At 48.2% G+C, this 25,110-nt stretch overlaps 1 protein-coding gene across 1 annotated transcript in view; it reads right to left on the bottom strand.

Annotated features, from left to right (window-relative positions):
* Positions 1–25,110, bottom strand: part of LOC132569156 (retinal guanylyl cyclase 2-like) — a 61,397-nt gene that overhangs the window by 23,394 nt on the left and 12,893 nt on the right. The window contains exons 4-8 of the mRNA XM_060235342.1: positions 22,948–23,002; positions 9,241–9,373; positions 6,559–6,690; positions 3,580–3,660; positions 45–221 (exon numbers count right to left, since the gene is read on the bottom strand). Coding sequence (XP_060091325.1) covers positions 45–221; positions 3,580–3,660; positions 6,559–6,690; positions 9,241–9,373; positions 22,948–23,002 — 578 coding nt within the window. The remainder of the gene's footprint in view (positions 1–44; positions 222–3,579; positions 3,661–6,558; positions 6,691–9,240; positions 9,374–22,947; positions 23,003–25,110) is intronic.

The following is a 25,110-nucleotide window of genomic DNA, read 5'->3' as shown; positions in this document are numbered from 1 at the left end:
CCAGTCCGGTGTTTTGATATGTTCCTAAACAAGAAGGGTCTTACTTTAATCAAGTCCATCAGAAGAGAGGATTTAAACATCCAGTCCAGTTTGATGTCCGTATTCTGTAGCAAATCCTCCAGGCTCCCTCGGGAGCAGAATTCCATCAGGAGGGCTGAGAAGCTGCTGTCAGACAACAGGCCAAGAAAGGGGTTCACGTTCTCATGGCGCAGGTCCTTCATCTGGGAACAGAAAAGAAAGGACATAAGAGAAGCCCAGCTGAATCAAATCAGTGGTCCCTCTTAGGGTTGCCATGTCCAGCTCAGGAAATATCTAAGGACTTTGAGGGTGGAGCTGGAAGACTTTCCCATTCAAAATAAATAAAAATTCAGTAATGCAGTTACCCTTCATACAGTCTTCATTCCCCCTTCTTTTTTGCCTTTTCTGTTCCCCAGCAGCTACACTTCCACTAAGGGAAAGTGAACACACATACGCACATGCTCACAAAACAGCCAAAGTAACCAGCTTGCATGTCCACGCTTTTGTGATCACCCTGGGGCAATGGTATAGATAGCTTTACTTACCAAAGTTGCTGAATGTAACAATCTGTTGTATTTCAACCTAAGGAGAGAGCGGTCTAGAGCAGGGGTGTCAAACTTATTTATTTTGAGGGCCCTGATAAATGAGATCTTATTGGGCCGGGCCATGTGTGTTCCTATTTAAGATTAGGTAGCAGAGATATAAACTTTATAAAGGACACAGACAAACACAGAGATTTTTTTAAAGCTTAAAATAAAACCTGCTTAAAACATTAACACTCCTTGGTCCTAAAGGTGCTTTCTTTGTTTTCTGTGGCCCCAGAAGGTAGGACCAGAACCAGTGGGTTGAAATTAAATCAAAAGAGTTTCCGGCTCAACATTAGGAAGAACTTCCTGACCGTCAGAGCGGTTCCTCAGTGGAACAGGCTTCCTCCTCGGGAGGTGGTGGGCTCTCCTTCCTTGGAGGTTTTTAAAAAGAGGCTAGATGGCCATCTGACAGCAATGAAGATCCTGTGAATTTAGGTGTTTGTGAGTTTCCTGCATTGTGCAGGGGGTTGGACGAGATGACCCTGGAAGTCCCTTCCAACTCTGTGGTTCTATTCTATTCTATTCTATTCTATTCTATTCTATTCTATTCTATTCTATTCTATTCTATTCTATTCTATTCTATTCTATTCTATTCTATTCTATTCTATTCTATTCTATTCTATTCTTTGTATCTCTCCCATGGGATCCAGGGAACTGGGCAAAGGAAGCTCTGGCTCTTTCCTTCCTTCCCCAGCAGATCAGGAGAAGGAGGAGCCCCAGCCAATAGAAGGAAGAGAGGCTTGGCTCAGCGGCTCTGCTGTGTGATTGAGAGAGCCTGGTGAAGCAAGCTGTGATACAGAAGGAAGTAAGAGAGAGGGAAAAGAAAGCAGATGATAGCCAGTTGCTCCAGGGCCTAATAGGAGTCCTTCGGGGGTCTAATTTGGCCCCTGGGCCACTTGTTTGACACCCCTGGTCTAGAGGGTGGAGCATTCCTCTATCCCAGGGTGGCCAACGGTAGCTCTCCAGAAGTTTTTTGCCTACAACTCCCATCAGCCCCAGCCAGCATGGCCAATGGCTGGGGCTGATGGGAGTTGTAGGTAAAAAACATCTGGAGAGCTACCGTTGGCCGCCCCTGCTCTATCCCATAATCAGGTTCCAGTTAATGCTTTGCTGTCCCTTTCACTATACAAACAGCTTCTGAAAGGAATGCAAAATGAACAGAAGGATTGTGCTCTCTCTCTTCCTCTATCTCATACACATGGCTCTGCCCACTCGCCCTGCCCCATGAGCTTCAGACTTGCTGAGATTTAAAGGCACACAGACCTTCCAAAACACAAGCAGTTTGCTGGCTTCTAAACCTGCCTGAGAGGCACATGGCGGCTGCTGGGGTAGGGCTTCCCTGATTTGAACATCCAGGCGGCAGGGAGGAGCCTGCAAAACTGGAGGGATCCCTGACCCAGACCTGGGGACTGGAAAGTCCAGTCCCTCGAGTCCAGCATCCTGTCTCATATAGTGGCCAAGCATTTCCTCTGGACAGCCAACAATAGGGCATTGAGGCCCAGGCCTTCCACTGATGTTGCCTCCTGGCTCAGTCACCAGGGCGAGTGGCCGTTGATAGACGTATCTTGCACGAATCTATCTAGTCCACCCCAGGGGCCGAATCAGGCCTCCAGAGGGCTCCTATCAGGCCCCTGAGCAATTCACTGTTGCCTGCTTCCTTCTCCCTTTCTCTTGCTTCCTTCTGTATCTCAACTTGCTTTGCGAGGCTTGCTCAATCGCACAGCAGAGCTACAGAGCAAAACCTCGATTTTTTTCACTGGCTGAGGCTCCTTGCCCTCCTGGTCCTCTGGGGTGGGAGGGAAAGAGCCAGAGCTTCCTTTGCCCAGTTCCCTGGATCCCATGGGAGAAACACACAGAAAGCATCTTTAAGACCAACAAGTGCTAATGTTTTAAGCATGTTTTATTGTAAGTTAAAAAAAAATCTTTAGTCGTGTTTATCTGTGTCCTTCAATAAATTTATATCTCTGCTTTGTTGTTCAGTCGCACAATCGAGTCCGATTCTTTGCGACCGCATGGACAAAGTCATGCCAGGCCCTCCTGTCTTCTACCAAAGTCTGCTCAAATTCATGTTTGTTACATCAGTAATGCTGTCCAGCCATTGCATCTTTGCCTGTTTCTTCTCCCTCTCTTGCTTCCTTCTGCATCACAGCTTGCTCTGCCAGGCTTGCTCAATCAAGCTACAGAGCGAAGCCTCTATTCCTCCATTGACTGACCAGCAAATGAAGCAACTTATGTACAAAAGCTTGCAATGCCCAGCCATTTCATATTTGCCTCTGGGTCTTAGGCTCAAAGCGTTGACCGTGAGATTTCTGCAATGAATGTCAATCAATCAAAAGTAGGTTTGCAGCTTACAGATATACACCTGAACAACACCTGAACAGCATACTCAAGATTGCTACAGCACAGACATTGTCTCCAGATTTTGATGCAATGACGCAGAGCAAGAGGTGCAAGTTAGCAGAGACTTTTAAATAAGCAAAATATTGCAAGAGTGCTGATGTTTTAATTACGTTTTATTTTTAATTTATTTTTATTTGTCTCTGTGCCCTTTATAAAGTTTGTATCTCTGCTACCTGACATTACATTTTATGATACGCATGGCCCGGCCCGAAAAGGTCTCATTTATGTCAGATCTGACCCTCAGAACAAATCAGTTTGATACTCCTGATCTAATCCCCTTTTAAAACTGTCTTTTCCTGTGACCATCACTACATCCTCTGGCACCAAATTCCACATTTCAATCCCTCTTTGTGAAAAGTAGTAACGTAAAGCCACTATTTCCTTTGTGTTCCACCCACATGAGTCACTTCTACTCTGCCTCAAAAGTTATTAGTCTTTAAGGTGTAACTGGACTCACATGTTAATGTATTTTTTATTTTTTGCATTTTATTTATGTTGCAAGCCACCTTGAGCCTTGTCAGGAAAAATGGCAGGGAATCAATGTTTAAAAGAAATGAATTAAAACCGTGCCTACCTTGCGTAACAAAGAGATGGGAGGGAGTCGAAGGTCTCCAGAAGTTCCACGCTCCAGTTTCTTCAGCCACACCCAATCTCCCTGTTCGCAAAAAAAAAAAAAAAAAGAAGAAGAACAGGGGAGCAATTAAGAAAGGCCAAAGACTAATTTGTTGTGATTTGGAGAGGGGACCGTGGCTCAGTGATAGAGCATCTGCTTGGTTAGCAGAAGGTCCCAGGTTCAATCCCCAGCATCTCCAACTAGAAAGGATCCAGGCAAATAGGCGTGAAAAACCTCCGCTTGAGACCCTGGAGAGCCGCTGGCAGTCTGAGTAGACCATACTGACTTTGATGGACCGAGGGTCTGATTCAGTAGAAGGCAGCTTCATATGCTCATATGAACATATGAACCACATTTGACAAATTTGTTCATATGAACCAAATTTGACACCGATTCAAGCTCTCATAAGAACATAAGAGAAGCTATGTCGGATCAGGCCAATGGCTGATCCAGTCCAACACCCTGTGTCACACAGCAGCCAAAAACCCCAGGTGCCACCAGGAGGTCCATCAGTAGGGCCAGGACGCTAGAAGTACTCCCACTGTCCCCCGACCCCAAGCACTAAGAAGACAGAGCATCACTGCCCCAGACAGAGTGTTCCAACAATATGCTGTGGCTAATAGCCACTGATGGACCTCTGCTTCAATCCCCCTCTTGAAGCTAGCTATGCTTGTAAGGGTAGGGGCACCTTATTTTGGGGCTCATAGAATTGGACCCCCTGGTCCAATCTTTTTGAAACCTGGGAAGTATTTTGAGGAGAGGTACCAGATACTATGCTGAAAATTTGGTGTCTCTGCCTCAAAAACAGCCCCCCCTAGAGCCCAAGTTCAACCCGCAGATCAATTTTCCATTATCCCCTATGGGAATCGATCTCCATAGGGTATAATGGAGTGCCCAGAGGACATTTCCCTCCCTCCCTTTCTGATCACCCTAAAGCGGGGGGGGGGAGGGCCTCCAAACTGGGGAATCCCCTGCCCCCAACTGGAGATTGGCAACCCTACTTTGTCTTCACCTGGGATTGACTGACTGACTGATCGTACGGCACACACAGGAAGCATGCTTCACCTGGAAGGTGCCCTCTGATCCCTCCATTTCTTTGTCCCCTCACTGGATCTATTTCAGTAAGCGGTAAAACCATAGAGATAAGCCAGGGGTGGAATTCTAGCAGCAGCTCCTTTGCATATTAGGCTACGCCCCCCTGATGTAGCCAATCCTCCTGGAGCTTACAAAAAAGAGCCTTGTCATCTCTTGGAGGATTGGCTACATCAGGGGCGTGTGGCTCAGGAATGGAATTCTAGCAGGAGTTCCTTTGCATATTAGGCCATGCCCCCCTGATGTAGCCAATCCTCCAAAAGCTTACAAAAAAGAGCCTTGTCATCTCTTGGAGGATTGGCTACATCAGGGGGTGTGGCTCAGGGGTGGAATTCTAGCAGGAGCTCCTTTGCATATTAGGCCACACCTCCCTGATGTAGCCAATCCTCCAAGAGCTTACAAAAAAGAGACTTGTCATCTCTTGGAGGATTGGCTACATCAGGGGCGTGTGGCTCAGGGGTGGAATTCTAGCAGGAGCTCCTTTGCATATTAGGCCATACCCCCTGATGTAGCCAATCCTCCAAGAGCTTACAAAAAAGAGCCTTGTCATTTCTTGGAGGATTGGCTACATCAGGGGCGTGTGGCTCAGGGGTGGAATTCTAGCAGGAGCTCCTTTGCATATTAGGCCACAACCCCCTGATGTAGCCAATCCTCCAAGAGCTTACAAAAAAAGAGCCTTATAAACTCTTGGAGGATTGGTTACGTTAGGGGTGTGTGGCCTAATATGCAAAGGAGCTGCTGCTAGAATTCCACCCCTGGAGATAGCGGAGGTTCCTAAATATGTTTGATGTCCTTTCTGGGTTTCCCCAGGAAGTGACATCACTCCCCAGCCTGGAGTCCATTGTTTATTTTTTTAATTGAACAAGAAGTGGGAGCAGTGCCTCCCCCACCCCCACCAAGGGAAGGGTGACTGACCCTACAATTGTCGAGTCCACCAATAAAGCTGGGCCTGCCCGTCTCTCAAGCAGGGTTGCCAATCCCCAGGTGAGGGCAGGGGATCCCCCGGTTTGGAGGCCCTCCCCCCGCTTCAGGGTCGTCAGAAAGTGGGGGGGAGGGGAAGGGAGGGAGGGAAATGTCTGCTGGGAACTCTATTATTCCCTATGGAGATTTATTCCCAAAGAAAATCATGGAGAATAGATCTGTGGGTATCTGGGGCTCTGGGGGAGCTGTTGTTTGGGGTAGAGGCACCAAATTTTCAGCATAGCGTCCAGTGCCTCTCCCCAGAATACCCCCCGAGTTTCAAAAGATTGGACCAGGGGGTCCAATTCTATGAGCCTGTTATGTCTTGCATTTAAGTCTAGTTGTACAACACAGCGAACGCTGCAGAGGCGACCAGTGGAAACCCACTGGTCCCCGGATGTAGCTCGCTAATACGCTCCGCCAATCAAGATCTGTGGCGGGAAGTTTAACTGGCCAGGATTGGACCTGGCCAGACGGAGGGTTGTTCCGGGGCATGTATATAATTGGGACCCGGCTCACGTTTCTCTCTCTTGTGATGTACTCGCTAATAAAGTATGTTGCTTTCAACACGTCTCATCACTCAATACATTACAGAGCCCCAAAAGAAGGTGCCCCTATCCTTCATTATTTCCTATGGAAGGAAGGGATTGAAAAGGTGCCGTCCCTTTAAATGTGATGGCCAGAACTCCCTTTGGAGTTCAATTATGCTTGTCACAGCCTTGATCTTGGCTCCACCCCTAATGTCTCCTGGCTCCACCCCCAAAGTCTCCTGGCTCCACCCCCAAAGCCCCCAGATATTTCTTGAATTGGACTTGGCGACCCTACTCTCAAGCGGATCTTCACTTCAGACGGAGAGAGACGGCTCCAAAGTGACGCGCTTGGCCGTACCTCATACACTGCCACGTTGGAGGTTTCATAGGTCACAGCTGCGCTCTTCATGGACAAGGAGCAAGTTGCCGACTTCAGGCTCTGGCCTTCGGAGTGGCTCTTGCTCTGGCTGAGGTTATCCAGGGTCAGCCTCTGCGAAGGCAAAGGAAACAGAGGGGTGGGAAATGGCCTCCAGACAGCCACGGGGCTTCATGAACGGACAAACAGGAAGTGACGCGGTCAGGACTTCCTTCTGAGGCAAGAGGATTTAAAGACAATACTGATCTCCGACAGGCTATTGATTCAGACTTGCTTTGTCTAGGTAGAACATTCTGAGGGGAAGAAGCAGCTTTTACATCCCTGCTTGGCCTTTAGGGGAGGGAGGAAGAGAAGAGAAGAGAAGAGAAGAGAAGAGAAGAGAAGAGAAGAGAAGAGAAGAGAAGAGAAGAGAAGAGAAGAGAAGAGAAGAGAAGAGAAGAGAAGAGAAGAGAAGAGAAGAGAAAAAGACTGCAGATATATACCCCGCCCTTCTCTCTGAATCACAGACTCAGAGCAGCTTACAATCTCCTTTATCTTCTTCCCACAACAGACACCCTGTGAGGTGGGTAAGGCTGAGAGAGCTCTCCCAGAAGCTACCCTTTCAAGGACAATCCCTGTGAGAGCTACGGCTGACCCAAGGCCATTCCAGCAGATGCAAGTAGAGGAGTGGGGAATCAAACCCGGTTCTCCCAGATAAGAGCCGCACACTTAACCACTACACCAAACTGGGAGGGAGGGGGAAGGAAAAAAGGAAGGAAGGAAGGAAGGAAGGAAGGAAGGAAGGAAGGAAGGAGAAGAAGAAGAAGAAGAAGACATTGGATTTATATTCCTCCCTCCACTCAAGAATCTCAGAGCAGCTCACAATCTCCTTTATCTCCCTCTCCCACAACAGACACCCTGTGAGGTAGGTGGGGCTGAGAGGGCTCTCACAGCAGCTGCCATTTCAAGGACAACTCCTGCCAGAGCTCTGGGTCATCCAAGGCCATTTCAGCAGGTGCAAGTGGAGGAGTGGGGGAATCAAACCCGGTTCTCCCAGATAAGAGAGCTATGGCTGACCCAAGGCCATTCCAGCAGCTGCAAGTGGAGGAGTGGGGGAATCAAACCTGGTTCTCCCAGATAAGAGTCCGCACACTTAATCACTATACCAAACTGGCTCTTTTGGATCAATCAAGCCAATGGCCCATCTGGTCCAACACTGTGGCCGTTTTCGCACTTAGCGTTTGCTCCCCTTTTTCCGCGGCGCAATTATGTCCGGATCATTTTTCTCGTTTTCCCACTAGTGACTCTTTGCAGAGTCGCCTTCCCTGAAGCCCCGGCTCAAATCGTTTTCCCACTGGCATTGACCTGAGTTCGATGCCCTGTCAATCATTTTTTTTTTAAGCGCAAGTCTGGTTGCGTAATGACGTACTAACGTACTAACGTAACATTGAGCTGATCCCTCCCCTTCTTTTCGTGGACAAACCTTCTTTTCGTGGACAAACCGGATTGGCTGCAGCTGTAGAATCCTCCACAGCCCTTCATGTATTAACAGAAGCATTCACAGTGGAGAATCCTAGCACTAGATTCCCCCCCCCCCAAATTCTGAAGCACTAGATTCCCCCCCCCCCCAAATTTCCTCCGCTCTCTTTCCCCTCCCCGGCTGGCGCTTGCAACGGGGACCTGACTGATTCCTGCTGCCAGAGCTCCCCCCCCCGCCCCATTCTCTCCTTCCCCTTCTGTGGCGTGTGTGAAGAGCGAGCTCCCGTCTATTTTCTAACCGAGCGGAATGTAGCCAGGGAGAAGAATGCAGGACTCCAACTTCCCATTTTATACATGGCGATTTTGTGCAGGTCCAGAAATCCTGGTGGCACAGCTGAGGGAGGCATTCCCTTTTTAAAACACACAGACATGAACGCTTTGGCCCGCACCAGCACTAGATTCCCCCCCCCCCCCAAAACAATGTTCGCTTTTGCATTATCGAGATAACGCAACAGCGAAATAACGCAACTAAAGTCAATAAAAAAAATTCTAACGAAACCAATTGAAGTGGCAATTGAGGCTATTCCAGGAGGGTTTTTTTTTTCTATTTGTTAATTTCAAAATATCGCTATTACGCAAAACTGTGAAGTTTAAAAAAAAAAAAATGGCCGTGCCGGCACTTTGGGGAAGCGCCGCGAAAGGCTGATGATTGGCCAAGCGGGTGGATGGGGTGGGAGGACGGAAAGGGAGAGGGTGATGCCCACAAAGCAGTCGATCCGGCGTGGATGGATTTCGCACAGCAAACTCCGCTGAGTGGATCCGGAGTGGATCCGGAGGTTTTCGGAAACTCCGGCAGCATGCTGAAAAACATACTCCGGCGTAAAATCCCTGAAGCGCCAGAGCAAACCGCAGCGCCGGAGCAACATGTGCGAAATCCAAGAGAAGATCCGGAGGTAAATGGGGCGCTACGCTGGAGCAAACGCTAGTGCGAAAACGGCCTGTGTCACACAGGGGCCAAAATCTATATTTTTTTGAGGTGCAGCAACCAGAACTGCACACAGTACCATAGATTTATACAGGGGCATGATGATAGTGGCTGATTTGTTTTTAATCCCTTCCTGATTTTGTTTTAGGCAGAATTTTGCTGCCACAGCCGGGGGGGGGGGAGAGCATACCTGACCTGTTGCTAGCCTTTCTGTGACCTACCATGCGGCTCAGCTTGGCGTTCACAAAAGTGAGGTCATCGAGGCTCAGCAGTAACTTCTTGGAGCCCTTAAGCATTTGACGATAGAAGGCGCTGCGCCTGCAAAGGAAACAGACCCCAAAAGGCCACAATGATCTTTTTGCAAATCTCATGTCAGTAGTGTAGGGCATCCCTGTAACCGCAGACTCAGATGGAAGGGTTGTGATTGCTCCACGATGTACCATGACTGAAGAACATAAGAGAAGCCTTGTTGGATCAGGCCAGTGGCCCATCCAGTCCAGCACTCTGTGTCACATAAGAACATAAAAGAGCCATGTTGGATCAGGCCAGTGACCCATCCAGTCCAAAACTCTGTGTCACATAAGAACATAAGAGAAGCCATGTTGGATCAGGCCAATTGCCCATCCAGTCCAACACTCCGTTTCTCATAAGAACATAAGAGAAGCCATGTTGGATCAGGCCAATGGCCCATCCAGTCCAACACTCTGTGTCACATAAGAACATAAGAGAAGCCATGTTGGATCAGGCCAAGCGCCCATACAGTCCAACACTCTGTGTCACACAGTGGTCTAAAAACCCAGGTGCCATCAGGAGGTCCAGCAGTGGGGCTAGGACACTAGAAGCCCTCCCATTGTGCCCTCCCCCACTAATAATGCAGAACATCACTGCCCCGGACAGAGAGTTCCCTCTACACCTTGTGGCTAATAGTCACTGATGGACCTCTGCTGCAGATGTTTCTCCAATCCCCTCTTAAAGCTGGCTATGCTTGCAGCAGCCCGCCACCTCCTGTGGCAGTGAATTCCATGTGTTAATCATCCTTTGGGTGAAGAAGAACTTCCTTTTATCCATTCTAACCCAACAGCTCATCAATTTCATTGAATTTCCACAAGTTCTCATATTGTGAGACAGGGAGAAAATTACTTCTTTCTCTACCTTCTTTAGCCCAGGTGTAATCTTGTAAACCTGGATCATGTCACCCCCTCAGTTCTCCAAGCTAAAGATCCCCAAGCCTTTTAACCTCTCTTCATAGGGGAAGTGTTCCAACCCTTTAATCATTCTCGTTGCCTTTTTCTGTACTTTTTCCAGTGCTATAATATCTTTTTTGAGGTGACCAGAATTGTACACAGTATTCCAAAGGAGACCGCACCATCGATTTATACAGGGGCATTACGATACTGGCTGATTTGTTTTCAGTTCCCTTCTTTATAATCCCCAGCATGGCGTTGGCCTTTTATATTGCAATTGCACACTGTCTTGACATTTTCAGTGAGTCCTCTACCACAACCCCAAGATCTCTCTCTTGGTCATGCATGTATGGAGTGTGGAGGACATGTGTGTGGAGGGCATGGTTGCCAGATCAGAGTGGAGATTTTGAGGGTGGAGCCTGAGGGGGGCAGGGTTTGAGGAGGGAGGGACCTCAGCAGGGTATAATGCTGTAGAGCAGGGGTGTCAAACATGTGGCCCAGGGGCCGAATCAGGCCCCCGGAAGGCTTTTATCCGGCCCCCGAGCAACTGGCTGTCGTCTGCTTCCTTCTCCCTCTCTCTTGCTTCCTTCTGCATCGCAGCTTGCTTGGCCAGGCTTGCTCAATTGCACAGGAGCTACAGAGCAAAGCCTCTATATTTTCCATTCGCTGAGGCTCCTTCTTTGGGGAGGAGGGGGGGGAGGAATAGTTTGCTTCGCCAGGCTCTCTCAAACACACAGCAGAGTTACGGAGCCAAGCTGCATAGCCTTCTATTGGCCAGAGCTCCTCCCCCTCCTGGTCCCCTGGGGAAGGAAGGAAAAAGTCAGAGCTTCCTTTGTCCAGTTCCCTGGATCCCATCGGAGAAATACAAAAAAAAGCACCTTTAAAACCCATGAGTGCTAATGTGTTAAGAATGTTTTATTTTAAGGGTTTTTTTAAAAAAATCTTTGTGTTTGCCAGTGTCCTTTATAATGTTTATATCTCTGCAACCTAATCTTAAATCTTAAACACATGGCCCAGTCCAGCATGGCCCAGCCTGACAAGATCTCATTTATGTCAGATCCGGCCCTCATAACATATGAGTTTGACACCCCTGCCGTAGAGTCCACCCTCCCAAACAACCCGACATTTCCTTTGGGAGACCTGTTCTCTGTTGCCTGGACAGCAGTCATGATCCCAGAAGATCTCCAGCTTCCACTTTGCATCTCTATACATTTTGAGCTATTGCTACTTTTCCTGACATAGATCCAGGCGGGCAGCCGTGTCGGTCTGAAGCAGTAGAACAAGCAGGAGTCAAGCGCCACCTTTAAGACCAACAGACTTTTATTCAGAATGTAAGCTTTCGTGTGCATGCACACTTCTTCAGACGAGGAACGAGGGCTGAAGAGGGTAAGCAGGGCTGCATATAGCTAGTAGGGTGTGGAATGCAAAGTGTTACAAAGCTTTTAAAAAGTTACTAGACTCCTGCTTTGTTTTCCTGACATAGAAATAAAAAAAGGGGGGGTCCGGTCATGACTGAGCATGGTTTGAAAGGCACAGAATGTTGAGGTGGATGGCTATTACTTGAAGGCGGGGGTGGAGGCAGAAAATGGGGAAGAGGAAATCTGGCTGACCATCTGTTCCCATAGGTCTGCGTGCCAGTGTTCTTGCAAGCCACCTTGAAGCACAAGGGAAGGTGGGAGATGATGATGATGGAGGAGGAGGAGGAGGAGAAGAAGGAAGGAAGGAAGAAAAGAAAGAAAGAAAGAAAGAAAGAAAGAAAGAAAGAAAGAAAGAAAGAAAGAAAGAAAGAAAGAAAGAAAGAAAGAAAGAAAGAAAGAAAGAAAGAATGTACTGAGTGATGATACGTGCTGAAGGCAACATACTTTATTGGCGAGTACATCACAAGAGAGAGAAACGCGGGCCGGGGTCCCGATTATATACATGTCTCGGAACAACCAGGTCCAATCTGGCCAGTTAAACTTCCCACCCCAGATCTTGATTGGCGGAGCGTATTAGCCTCTGTAGCGTTCACTGTGTTGTACATCAAGACTTACATACAAGAAAGAAAGAAAGAAAGAAAGAAAGAAAGAAAGAAAGAAAGAAAGAAAGAAAGAAAGAAAGAAAGAAAGAAAGAAAGAAAGAAAGAAAGAGTAATGTACTGAGTGATGATACGTGTTGAAGGCAACATACTTTATTGGCGAGTACATCACAAGAGAGAGAAACGTGGGCCGGGTCCCAATTATATACATGTCTCGGAACAACCAGGTCCAATCCTGGCCAGTTAAACTTCCCGCCACAGATCTTGATTGGCGGAGCGTATTAGCCTCTGTAGCGTTCACTGTGTTGTACATCAAGACTTACATACAAGAAAGAAAGAAAGAAAGAAAGAAAGAAAGAAAGAAAGAAAGAAAGAGTAATGTACTGAGTGATGATACGTGTTGAAGGCAACATACTTTATTGGCGAGTACATCACAAGAGAGAGAAACGTGGGCCGGGTCCCAATTATATACATGTCTCGGAACAACCAGGTCCAATCCTGGCCAGTTAAACTTCCCGCCACAGATCTTGATTGGCAGAGCGTATTTGCCTCTGTAGCGTTCGCTGTGTTGTACATCAAGACTTACATACAAGAAAGAAAGAAAGAAAGAAGGAAAGAAAGAAAGAAAGAAAGAAAGAAAGAAAGAAAGAAAGAAAGAAAGAAAGAAAGAAAGAAAGAAAGAAAGAAAGAAAGATAATGGATGACCAACAGACAGACAGACAGACAGACAGACAGACAGACAGACAGACAGATAGATAGATAGATAGATAGATAGATAGATAGATAATGGATGACCGACAGACAGACAGACAGATAGATGATAGAGAGATAGATAAATAGATGGATGGACGGACAGACTGCGATCACACACATATTACATCATGCACTTTCAATTCACTTTCAATGCACTTTCCAGCTGGGTTTTGCCAGTTCATAAAACCCAGCTGGAAAGTGCATTGGAAGTGCGCTCTTCCGTGTGTGTGATCACCACCACAGACAGACCGATCGATTGATCGATCCACTCAAATCCCGGAGAATTCATAATACCCTGAATAAGGAGACTTAGGGAAGGAAAAACCTCCTTCTGCTTTATTTCCCCATGACTCCTATGTACCCCCAATACACAACTATTCGTTGTGAGGATGCTTCTGGGAAGATTATTGAGTTCAGGCCTTCAGCAGTTTTCCCTCACTGGGAAATGGTCTCCTACAGGAGTCTTCCAAGACCAGAAGATGACCCAGATCTGCCCTCCGTCCTTCGTGATTCATAAATCAGATCTTGAAACCAGTTGCTGGGTGGCCTCCAACTGCTTCCACGTTTGGAAAGAAGGCTAATGTCAGTCTATGGTTGAAAGAGACCCCCGAGGAAGCAGCAAGAGCCCGTTCCGGAAACCTCCCTGAGTGGGATTCAGAAGACCCAAGAATGTCTTTCCCTGTCTTTTGCACAGGTGGACGGCTGACCGAACGAACTTTCCTTTTGTTAATAGGCAATCTGTAGGCTTTTGTAGGGTCCGAGAGGCCTTCTATTGATTCTGGAAGCCAGCCTCTGCTACTGACTAGACCACACTTGTTCTGGATTCTCACACTTTTCTCCTGCCAAGGGGCAGCAGCTGAGAAAACACGCTCTCTCCCACACCCCTGTTTTCATAAGCCATCACTGGGATGGATGGATGAACTGGAAGAATTTCAAGAGGGGTGATTCCCAACGAGTGAAGCTGAAGTCCATGAGTGTACAATCACACTTTTTTTTTTTAAACTTCAAGTCATGGCCACAGAAGGTAGGACCAGAACTAATGGGTTGAAATTAAATCAAAATTGTTTCCGGCTCAACATTAGGAAGAACTTCCTGACCGTTAGAGCGGTTCCTCAGTGGAACAGGCTTCCTCGGGAGGTGGTAGGCTCTCCTTCCTGGGAGGTTTTTAAACAGAGGCTAGATGGCCATCTGACAGCAATAAGGATCCTGTGAATTTAGGGGGAGGTGTTTGTGAGTTTCCTGCATTGTGCAGGGGGTTGGACTAGATGACCCTGGAGGTCCCTTCCAACTCTATGATTCTATGATTCTGTTCTATGACTTACAGAGGCAGGGCTGTCATTTGTTACGAGGACCAGATCTGACATAAGAAGAAGAAGATACTGGATTTATATCTCAGAGTGGCTCACAATCTCCTTTATCTTCCTTCCCTACAACAAACAACCTGTGAGGTGGGTGGGACTGAGAGGACTCTCACAGCAGCTGCCCTTTCAAGGACAACCTCTGTCAGAGCTATGGCTGACTCAAGGCCATCGCAGCAGCTGCAAGTGGAGGAGTGGGGAATCAAACCCGGTTCTCCCAGATAAGAGAGCTATGGCTGACCCAAGGCCATTCCAGCAGGTGCAAGTGGAGGAGTGGGGAATCAAACCCGGTTCTCCCAGATAAGAGAGCTATGGCTGACCCAAGGCCATTCCAGCAGCTGCAAGTGGAGGAGTGTGGAATCAAACCTGGTTCTCCCAGATAAGAGAGCTATAGTTGACCCAAGGCCATTCCAGCAGCTGCAAGTGGAGGAGTGGGGAATCAAACCCGGTTCTCCCAGATAAGAGAGCTCTGGCTGACTCAAGGCCATCGCAGCAGCTGTAAGTGGAGGAGTGGGGAATCAAACCCGGTTCTCCCAGATAAGAGAGCTATGGCTGACCCAAGGCCATTCCAGCAGCTGCAAGTGGAGGAGTGTGGAATCAAACCTGGTTCTCCCAGATAAGAGAGCTATAGTTGACCCAAGGCCATTCCAGCAGCTGCAAGTGGAGGAGTGGGGAATCAAACCCGGTTCTCCCAGATAAGAGAGCTCTGGCTGACCCAAGGCCATTCCAGCAGCTGCAAGTGGAGGAGTGGGGAATCAAACCCGGTTCTCCCAGATAAGAGTCTGCACACTTAACCCCTACACCAAACTGAGACCTTGTTGGGCTGGGCCATGTATGTCATGAAATGTAATGCCAGGTAGCAGAGATATAACCTTATAAAGGACACAAAGTTTTTTTAAAAAAAATAAATAAAAATAGAACGTTTAAAACATCAGCACTCCATCTTAAAGGTACTTTCTTTGTATCTCTCCCATATAATCCAGAGAACTGGGCAAAGGAAGCTCTGGCTTTTTCCTTCCTTCCCCAGGGGACCAGGAGGGGGAGGAGCTCCGGCCAATAGAAGGCTACACAGCTTGGCTCCGTAACTCTGCTGTGTGATTGAGAGAGCCTGGCGAAGCAAGCTATTCCTCCCCTCCCCCCCTCCCCAAAGAAGGAGCCTCAGCGAATGGAAAATATAGAGGCTGTGCTCAGTAGCTCCTGTTCGATTGAGCAAGTCTGGCAAAGCAGAAGGAAGCAAGAGAGAACGGATTCTCCTTTAAACCTCATTCTTCCTAGGCTCTGCTCTCAAATTTCCAGGGATTTCCCCAGTGTGTTGGTAAGCTATTTATTTATTTTATTATTTATTTATTTAATGGACTTATATCCCGCCCTTCTCACCGAAGTGTCTCAGGGCGAACCTAAATTGTGATTGGGTTTGACTCTTGCCCTCTGTCTCTCAGCAACACTGAGTCATCCATCTGGGAATTCAGGACTAGCAAAGAAATTCGTTCTCACAACGGGTAGAATCTAAGGAATCCTAGGAGGAGAAATTCTATCAGATTCCACTTAAAGCACGGCTTTAAGGTCAAATTCAAGGTTCCCACTTTGAAAAATGTTGTGGGGGGGGAAGGAGTTTGGATAAGACTCGCAAAATGTCTCAGGGAAGGGGAGTTCTAAACATTCTCGCCGATCAGCACATATCTCATCCTCCCGCCTGTCCAAAGCACATCGGAAAAGTCAGAACTCAACTGGAACGTTGTCATAAAATTTGACCTTCGGTTACCTTTCAGTGCTTGAGTTGCAAAGCGTTTTAAAATGGCATTTTTAGATTTTAAGGCAATAACCTGAATATTTTTTATCTTTGTGTCCCTCTAAATTTTCTATATGTAACAGCCATCCTTAGAAATGTTAGGACAGGTAGCCGGAACTGCTTCAGCCGGAACTCTAGGAGACTTTGGCGGCAGTGTCTGAAGAGGGTGGAATTTGGGGAGGGTGTGATGTCATGGGGTTGCCAAGTCCAATTCATGAAATATCTGGAGATTTTGGGGGGTGGAGCCAGGAGACTTTGGGGGTGGAGGCAGGAGACTTTGGGGGTGCAGCCAAGAGACACTGGGGGTGGAGCCAGGAGTAAGGTTGTGACAAGCATACTTGAATTTCAAAAGGAGTTCAGGCCATCGCATTTAAAGGGACCACACACCTTTTATATGCCTTCCCTCCACTGGAAATTATGAAGAATAAGGGTACCTTCTTTGGGGGCTCATAGAATTGGACCCCCTGGTTCAAATTTTTTGAAACTTGGAGGGTATTTTGAGGAGAGTTACTGGATGCTATGCTACAAATTTGGTGCCTCTACCACAAAGAAACAGCCCCTCAGAGCCCCAGATACCCGCAGATCCATTCTCCATTACACCCTATGGGAATCTGTCTCCATAGGGAATAATGGAGTGCCCAGCAGACACTTCCCCCCCCCCCTTTCTGATGACCCTGAAGCAGTGGGGAGGACTTCCAAACCAGGGGATCCCCTGCCCCTTTGGAGATCAGTTGTGCTTGTCACAACCTTGCTCCTGGCTCCACCCCCAAAGTCCCCAGATTTAGACTTGGCAACTCCAGCAATGGCAAACCACCCCATAAAAGTCTGCCAAGAAAATGTAACAAGTACCCATTGCTGGGGGTAAAGTGTAGATGACTGGGGAAGGCGATGGCGAAACACCCGACAAAAGTCTGCCAAGCAAGGCTTTTTTGTAACAGGACCTCCTTTGCCTATTAGGCCACACACCCCTGATGTAGCCAATCCTCCTGGAGCTTACAGTCGGCCCTGTACGAAGAGCCCTTTAAGCAGGGGTGGAATTCTAGCAGGAGCTCCTTTGCCTATTAGGCCACACGCACCCCTGATGTAGCCCGTCCTCCTGGAGCTTACAGTCGGCCCTGTACGAAGAGCCCTGCAAGCTCCAGGAGGATTGGCTGCATCAGGAGGGGTGTTGCCTAATATGCAAAGGAGTTCCTGCTACAAATAAAAAGCCTTGCTGGTAAGAAAATATACCCAGCTTGCTTGGGGCAAAGTGTAGATGACTGGGGAAGGCAATGGCAAACCACCCCATAAAAGTCTGCCAAGAAAATGCGACATCACCCCATGGGTTGGTAACAAACTGATGCTTGCCCATGGGACTAAGGTAAAGGAAAAGGTAGTCCCCTGTGCAAGCACCAGTCATTTCCAACTCTGGGGTGAGGTCACATCACGACGTTTTCATGGCAGACTTTTCACAGGGTGGTTTGCCATTGCCTTCTCCACTCATCTACATTTCCTCCCCCAGCAAGCTGGGTCCTCATTTTACCGACCTCAGAAGTATGGAAGGCTGAGGCAACCTCGAGCCGGCTATCTGAACCCAGCTTCCACCAGGATCAAACTCAAGTCGTGAGCAGAGAGCTCGGTCTGCAGTACTGCAGCTTTACCACTCTGCGCCACAGGGCCCAGGAAACTACCTTTACCTTTTTTTTCGCCAGCTTCTGTCCAACAACACTGAATACTGCAGGCAGGGGAGGGACAGTAGCTCAGTGGCAGAGCATCTGCTTGGTAAGCGGAAGGTCCCAGGTTCAATCCCCAGCATCTCCAGTTAAAAGGACCAGGCAGTAGGCGTTGGGAAAGACCTCAGCCTGAGACCCTGGAGAGACATACAGTGGGGCTGTAGCTCAGTGGTAGAGCATCTGCTTGGTAAGCAGAAGGTCCCAGGTTCAGTCCCCGGCATCTCCAGTTAAAAAGACAGGCAGTAGGCGATGGGAAAGACCTCAGCCTGAGACCCTGGAGAGACATACAGTGGGGCTGTAGCTCAGTGGCAGAGCATCTGCTTGGTAAGCAGAAGGTCCCAGGTTCAATCCCCGGCATCTTCAGTTAAAAGGACCAGGCAGTAGGTGATAGGAAAGACCTCAGCCTGAGACCCTGGAGAGACATACAGTGGGGCTGTAGCTCAGTGGCAGAGCATCTGCTTGGTAAGCAGAAGGTTCCAGGTTCAGTCCCCGGCATCTCCAGTTAAAAGGATCAGGCAGTAGGCGATGGGAAAGACCTCAGCCTGAGACCCTGGAGAGACATACAGTGGGGCTGTAGCTCAGTGGCAGAGCATCTGCTTGGGAAGCAGAAGGTCCCAGGTTCAATCCTCAGCATCTCCAGTTAAAAGGACCAGGCAGTAGGCGATGGGAAAGACCTCAGCCTGATACCCTGGAGAGACATACAGTGGGGCTGTAGCTCAGTGGCAGATCATCTGCTTGGGAAGCAGAAGGTCCCAGGTTCAATCCTCGGCATCTCCAGTTAAAAGGACCAGGCAGTAGGTGATGGGAAAGAACCTCAGTGGCTCAGTGGCAGAGCATCTGCTTGGCCTGCAGAAGGTCCCAGGTTCAATCCCCGGCATCTCCAGTTAAAAGGACCAGGCAGTAGGCAATGGGAAAGACCTCAGCCTGATACCCTGGGGAGACGTACAGTGGGGCTGTAGCTCAGTGGTAGAGCATCTGCTTGGGAAGCAGAAGGTCCCAGGTTCAATCCTTGGCATCTCCAGTTAAAAGGTCCAGGCTGTAGGTGATGGGAAAGACCTCAGCCTGAGACCCTGGAGAGACGTACAGTGGGGCTGTAGCTCAGTGGCAGATCATCTGCTTGGGAAGCAGAAGGTCCCAGGTTCAATCCTCGGCATCTCCAGTTAAAAGGACCAGGCAGTAGGTGATGGGAAAGAACCTCAGTGGCTCAGTGGCAGAGCATCTGCTTGGCCTGCAGAAGGTCCCAGGTTCAATCCCCGGCATCTCCAGTTAAAAGGACCAGGCAGTAGGCAATGGGAAAGACCTCAGCCTGATACCCTGGGGAGACGTACAGTGGGGCTGTAGCTCAGTGGTAGAGCATCTGCTTGGGAAGCAGAAGGTCCCAGGTTCAATCCTCGGCATCTCCAGTTAAAAGGTCCAGGCTGTAGGTGATGGGAAAGACCTCAGCCTGAGACCCTGGAGAGCCGTACAGTGGGGCTGTAGCTCAGTGGCAGATCATCTGCTTGGGAAGCAGAAGGTCCCAGGTTCAATCCTCGGCATCTCCAGTTAAAAGGACCAGGCAGTAGGTGATGGGAAAGAACCTCAGTGGCTCAGTGGCAGAGCATCTGCTTGGCCTGCAGAAGGTCCCAGGTTCAATCCCCGGCATCTCCAGTTAAAAGGACCAGGCAGTAGGCAATGGGAAAGACCTCAGCCTGATACCCTGGAGAGACGTACAGTGGGGCTGTAGCTCAGTGGTAGAGCATCTGCTTGGGAAGCAGAAGGTCCCAGGTTCAGTCCCCGGCATCTCCAGTTAAAAGGACCAGGCAGTAGGCAATGGGAAAGACCTCAGCCTGAGACCCTGGAGAGACATACAGTGGGGCTGTAGCTCAGTGGCAGATCATCTGCTTGGTAAGCAGAAGGTCCCAGGTTCAGTCCCCGGCATCTCCAGTTAAAGGTCCAGGCAGTAGGCGATGGGAAAGACCTCAGCCTGATACCCTGGAGAGACATACAGTGGGGCTGTAGCTCAGTGGCAGAGCATCTGCTTGGGAAGCAGAAGGTCCCAGGTTCAATCCTCGGCATCTCCAGTTAAAAGGACCAGGCAGTAGGCGATGGGAAGGACCTCAGCCTGATACCCTGGAGAGACATACAGTGGGGCTGTAGCTCAGTGGCAGATCATCTGCTTGGGAAGCAGAAGGTCCCAGGTTCAATCCTCAGCATCTCCAGTTAAAAGGACCAGGCAGTAGGTGATGGGAAAGAACCTCAGTGGCTCAGTGGCAGAGCATCTGCTTGGCCTGCAGAAGGTCCCAGGTTCAATCCCCGGCATCTCCAGTTAAAAGGACCAGGCAGTAGGCAATGGGAAAGACCTCAGCCTGATACCCTGGGGAGACGTACAGTGGGGCTGTAGCTCAGTGGTAGAGCATCTGCTTGGGAAGCAGAAGGTCCCAGGTTCAATCCTCGGCAGCTCCAGTTAAAAGGTCCAGGCTGTAGGTGATGGGAAAGACCTCAGCCTGAGACCCTGGAGAGACGTACAGTGGGGCTGTAGCTCAGTGGCAGATCATCTGCTTGGGAAGCAGAAGGTCCCAGGTTCAATCCTCGGCATCTCCAGTTAAAAGGACCAGGCAGTAGGTGATGGGAAAGAACCTCAGTGGCTCAGTGGCAGAGCATCTGCTTGGCCTGCAGAAGGTCCCAGGTTCAATCCCCGGCATCTCCAGTTAAAAGGACCAGGCAGTAGGCAATGGGAAAGACCTCAGCCTGATACCCTGGAGAGACGTACAGTGGGGCTGTAGCTCAGTGGTAGAGCATCTGCTTGGGAAGCAGAAGGTCCCAGGTTCAATCCTCGGCATCTCCAGTTAAAAGGTCCAGGCTGTAGGTGATGGGAAAGACCTCAGCCTGAGACCCTGGAGAGACGTACAGTGGGGCTGTGGCTCAGTGGCAGAGCATCTGCTTGGTAAGCAGAAGGTCTCAGGTTCAATCCCCGGCATCTCTAGTTAAAATGACCAGGCAGTAGGCAATGGGAAAGACCTCAGCCTGAGACCCTGGAGAGACATACAGTGGGGCTGTAGCTCAGTGACAGAGCATCTGCTTGGTAAGCAGAAGGTCCCAGGTTCAATCCCCGAAATCTCCAACTAAAAAGGGTCCAGGCAAGTAGGTGTGAAGAACCTCAGCTGAAGACCCTGGAGAGCTGCTGCCAGTCTGAGTAGACAATACTGACTTTGATGGACCCAGGGTCTGATTCAGTATAAGACAGCTTCATATGTTCATGAACAAAAAAGATGCAGTGCTGGAAAAGCCTCAGCTGTAGCGGAGAACAGGCTGCAATTTAAAAGTTCCGGACCATTTTGGATGTGATTCGAAAGGTTACATCTCACTGCTCTCGGGGGAATCCGTGCATGTGAGGGCTTGCAATTACCGTTTCTGAGAGCATTCCGTAGTCGGTAATCAGCGAATGCCTGTCGTGGCCTGAATTATCAGAGGACTGCCGAACACCTGGCCTGGAATAATGACCGGCATGTTTAGCACTTAGCTAGCAAAATATCCTTCCTGAACTTTGCAGTCATTAGCCAATCAAGACCTCCTGGTAAAACTCCCTTGGAGAGTGCTAGCCTTGACAGCTCTCGGGCGAGGTGGCGGACAAAACACGGAGAGGATTCTCAGAGACGAAGGAGTTGGAACGCAGAGCAGGCCAAACACTAAAACAAGTGCCTTTTTTTTTTGTACCAAGAACAGGAGGATCCTACATGCATACGGGAACAACTAGTCAAACATGATAAGCTGTTTTTTTTCTTTACCGTGCTTTCGTATTATTAGTCAAAGAGATTATGGATGAGGAGAACAATCAGAAGAACATCAGAAGAGCCCTGCTGGATCAGACCAGAAGTCTATTTAGTCCAACATCCTGTCTCACACAGTGGCCATCCAATTCCTCTGGAGGGCCAACAACAGGGCAGAGAGGACGAGACCTTCATAAGAACATCAGATGAGTCCTGCTGGATCAGACCAATGATCCATCTAGTCCAGCATCCTGTCTCACACAGTGCCCAACCAGTTCCTCTGGAGGGGCAACAACAGGGCATAGAGGCCGAGGCCTTCATAAGAACATCAGAAGAACCCTGCTGGATGAGACCAGACGACCATCTAGTCCAGCATCCTGTCTCACACAATGGCCAACTAGTTCCTCTGGAGGGCCAACAATAGGGCACAGAGGCCAAGGCCTTCATAAGAAGATCAGATGAGCCCTGCTGAATCAGATCAGTAATCCATCTAGTCCATCATCCTGTCTCACACAGTGACCAACCAGTTCCTCTGGAGGGCCAACAACAGGGCAGAGAGGCTGAGGCTTTCCTCTGAGAAGAACATCAGAAGAGCCTGGCTGGATCAGATCAGTGATCCATCTAGTCCAGCATCCTGTCCCACACAGTGTCCAACCAGTTCCTCTGGACGGCCAACAACAGGACAGAGAGGCTGAGGCCTTCATAAGAACATCAGAAGAGCCCTGCTGGATCAGACCAGAGGTCCATTTTGTCCAGCATCCTGCCCCACACAGTGGCCAAACATTTCCTCTGGAGGGCCAACAAGAGAGCACAGAGGCCGAGGCCTTCCCATGATGTTGTTCTGATGACGTTTCCTACTGCTACAAGTAGACTAACATGGCTATTCATCTTGGTCTATGCAATGAGAAAGTTTGTATTTGGGAGGGGGATTTCAACATGACAAGAAAACAGAAAATGGGATGACAATAAATAGGAGAAGAAGAAGAAGATTATGATGATATTGGATTTATATCCTGCCCTATACTCTGAATCTCAGAGTGGTCACAATCTCTTTTACCTTCCCTCCCCCCCACAACAGACACCCTGTGAGGTAGGTGGGGCTGAGAGAGCTCTCATAGAAGCTGCCCTTTCAAGGACAACTCCTACAAAAGCTATGGCTGACCCCAGGCCATTCCAGCAGCTGCAAGTGGAGGAGTGGGGAATCAAACCCAGTTCTTCCGTAAGAGTCCACACACTTAACCACTACACCAAATCGGTTCTACAGATACATAGCTCTGCTTTTCTCAAGCAAGAAGCAGGCTAGAAAGGGAGAAAATCAAAAGGAATTAAAAAATCTGACCTGATGAGATAAATAAGGCATATTCCAAACAGGAGCAGGAGGACGGGGGGTAACAGAACAATTACCATAATGGGTGGATCCATGCCTAAAAAAAAGAGAGAAGGGCAAGAGAATTAAAGCTGGATATTGACCACAGTTTCAAAATGTGTTTTCAAAGTGAGAGATTCCCATTTGGCCTAGAGCTAAAATGAAATATGGAATCGCTTTGGAAGGCGGCAAAAGTTCCACGTTCAGGTTTGCGTCGTTATATGCTGGAAATCGTTTGGTTGTGTCACTTGCCAGGAATGCAAAACTACGCTTTTTGTTCCAGATGTTACTCATAGACATAGAAGAAAAAATATTGAAAGAATGGCAAAGACAGATGCATTAATGTATATGAAATGGCAAGAAAAACACACCCAAGGATAAACTTCAAAGTATTACAAGATGAGAAAAGAAGAGGAGGATTAGCTGTCCAAATAAAAAATTATATTGCCAAGCAGCAGGTCTGGTCTGGATTATGGACTAGATTAAAAACCCAAGACAAAGAATAGTAAAATTCAGGGGTTATTTTGTAGAAAAAGAGGTGCCGAAACTCATTAGCACAAGTAATTTGCATGTGACACATACCACTGACATCACCAGAAGATGTGCTAAATTATATCAGCTCAGCATCTACTTTCAAATGCTTCTTGAATTATAACTGTCATAGTAAAACCTTACTCCCATCAGACTTTTTAAATTACTTTCTCCTATGTGGCCACAGTGGCAGGATGAAGACTTCCACTTTATATGTTTTGGTTATTTTCCCAATTTTTTTGTGGGGGGAAATATTAGAAAGTTTGTCAGATCTTAAGAGTTCAACAAGATTCTCACAGGGGGTTGGAACAATGGAGCCCAGAAGCAAATATTTGTGGGGGGAGGAGTAAGAAAGAAAGAGCACCATAAAATCTAGAGGTTCAGGATCTCTCCTCCTGTGAGCTCCTGCCCAAAATGAGGTCTGGTAAAATTAGAATCAAAATCTTGATGATGGCCTACAGAATTATGAATGGATTAAGAAACTGACTAAAAAGATCGTGACACAAGAAACACGTTACATAATCAGAGATGGACTTTTGAGAATATGGTTTACACACTGGAATTTATTGCGCTCCTCAAACAAACTCTTCGCTTATGTCCCCAGCAGCGTTCCCTCTAAGCTGAGTTAGCATGAGCTAACTTTTTTAGCCTCCAGCTAACAGATTTTTTTTTCTTAGCTCTGGATGGATGTCACCAGAGCACAATGATTTATGCAGTAACTCACAACTTTCATGCCAGTAGCTCACAAAGTAGAATTTTTGCTCACAAAACTGCAGCTTAGAGGTAACATTGGTCCCCAGTGGAAGCTCATTATGATAAGAATGCAAGAAATAAATCTGATTTTTTAAAAACATATGGCACGATGATAAATGCTCAGGGGAAAATCAGGTCTTGGCAAGGTATTAAAGATGAAGGCGTAGACATTCAATGGCTGATATATTATCAGTTAGTCTCAAGAGAAAAGGAGATCATGAGAACATAAGAGAAGCCATGCTGGATCAGGCCAATGGCCCATCCAGTCCAACACTCTGTGTCACATGATAACATAAGAGAAGCCATGCTGGATCAGGCCAATGGCCCATCCAGTCCAACACTCTGTGACACATAAGAACATAAGAGAAGCCATGCTGGATCAGGCCAATGGCCCATCCAGTCCAACACTCTGTGTCACACAGTGGCCAAAAAACCAAGCACCGTCAGGAGGTCCATCAGTGGGGCCAGGACACTAGAAGGCCTCCCACTGTTGCCCCCTCAAGCACCAAGAACATAAGAGAAGCCATGTTGGATCAGGCCAGTGGCCCCTCTAGTCCAACATTCTGTGTCACACAGTGGCCAAAAAACCAGACGCCATCAGGAGGTCCATAATTGGGGCCAGGACACTAGAAGTTCTCACACTGTTGTCCCTTCCAAGCACCAAGAATAGAGAGCATCAGTGCCACAGACAGAGAGTTCCAACAATACGCTGGGGCTAAGAGCTACTGATGGACCTCTGCTCCATAAAGCATTGAAGGAGTTCTAAGAGATGCAACTGAATTTGAGCCCCTGGTTATAAAACAAGAAAAAGCACTTACTATGATGGATATATAAGATTTTATTCCAGCTGGAGACAGATTAACAAGAGAAAAAATGTATGAT

Source organism: Heteronotia binoei, chromosome 3 (assembly GCF_032191835.1).
Source record: "Heteronotia binoei isolate CCM8104 ecotype False Entrance Well chromosome 3, APGP_CSIRO_Hbin_v1, whole genome shotgun sequence".
NCBI lineage: Eukaryota > Metazoa > Chordata > Lepidosauria > Squamata > Gekkonidae > Heteronotia > Heteronotia binoei.
The sequence above is the reverse complement of the archived record's forward strand: the minus strand, read 5'-3'. Positions and strand labels throughout refer to the sequence as shown.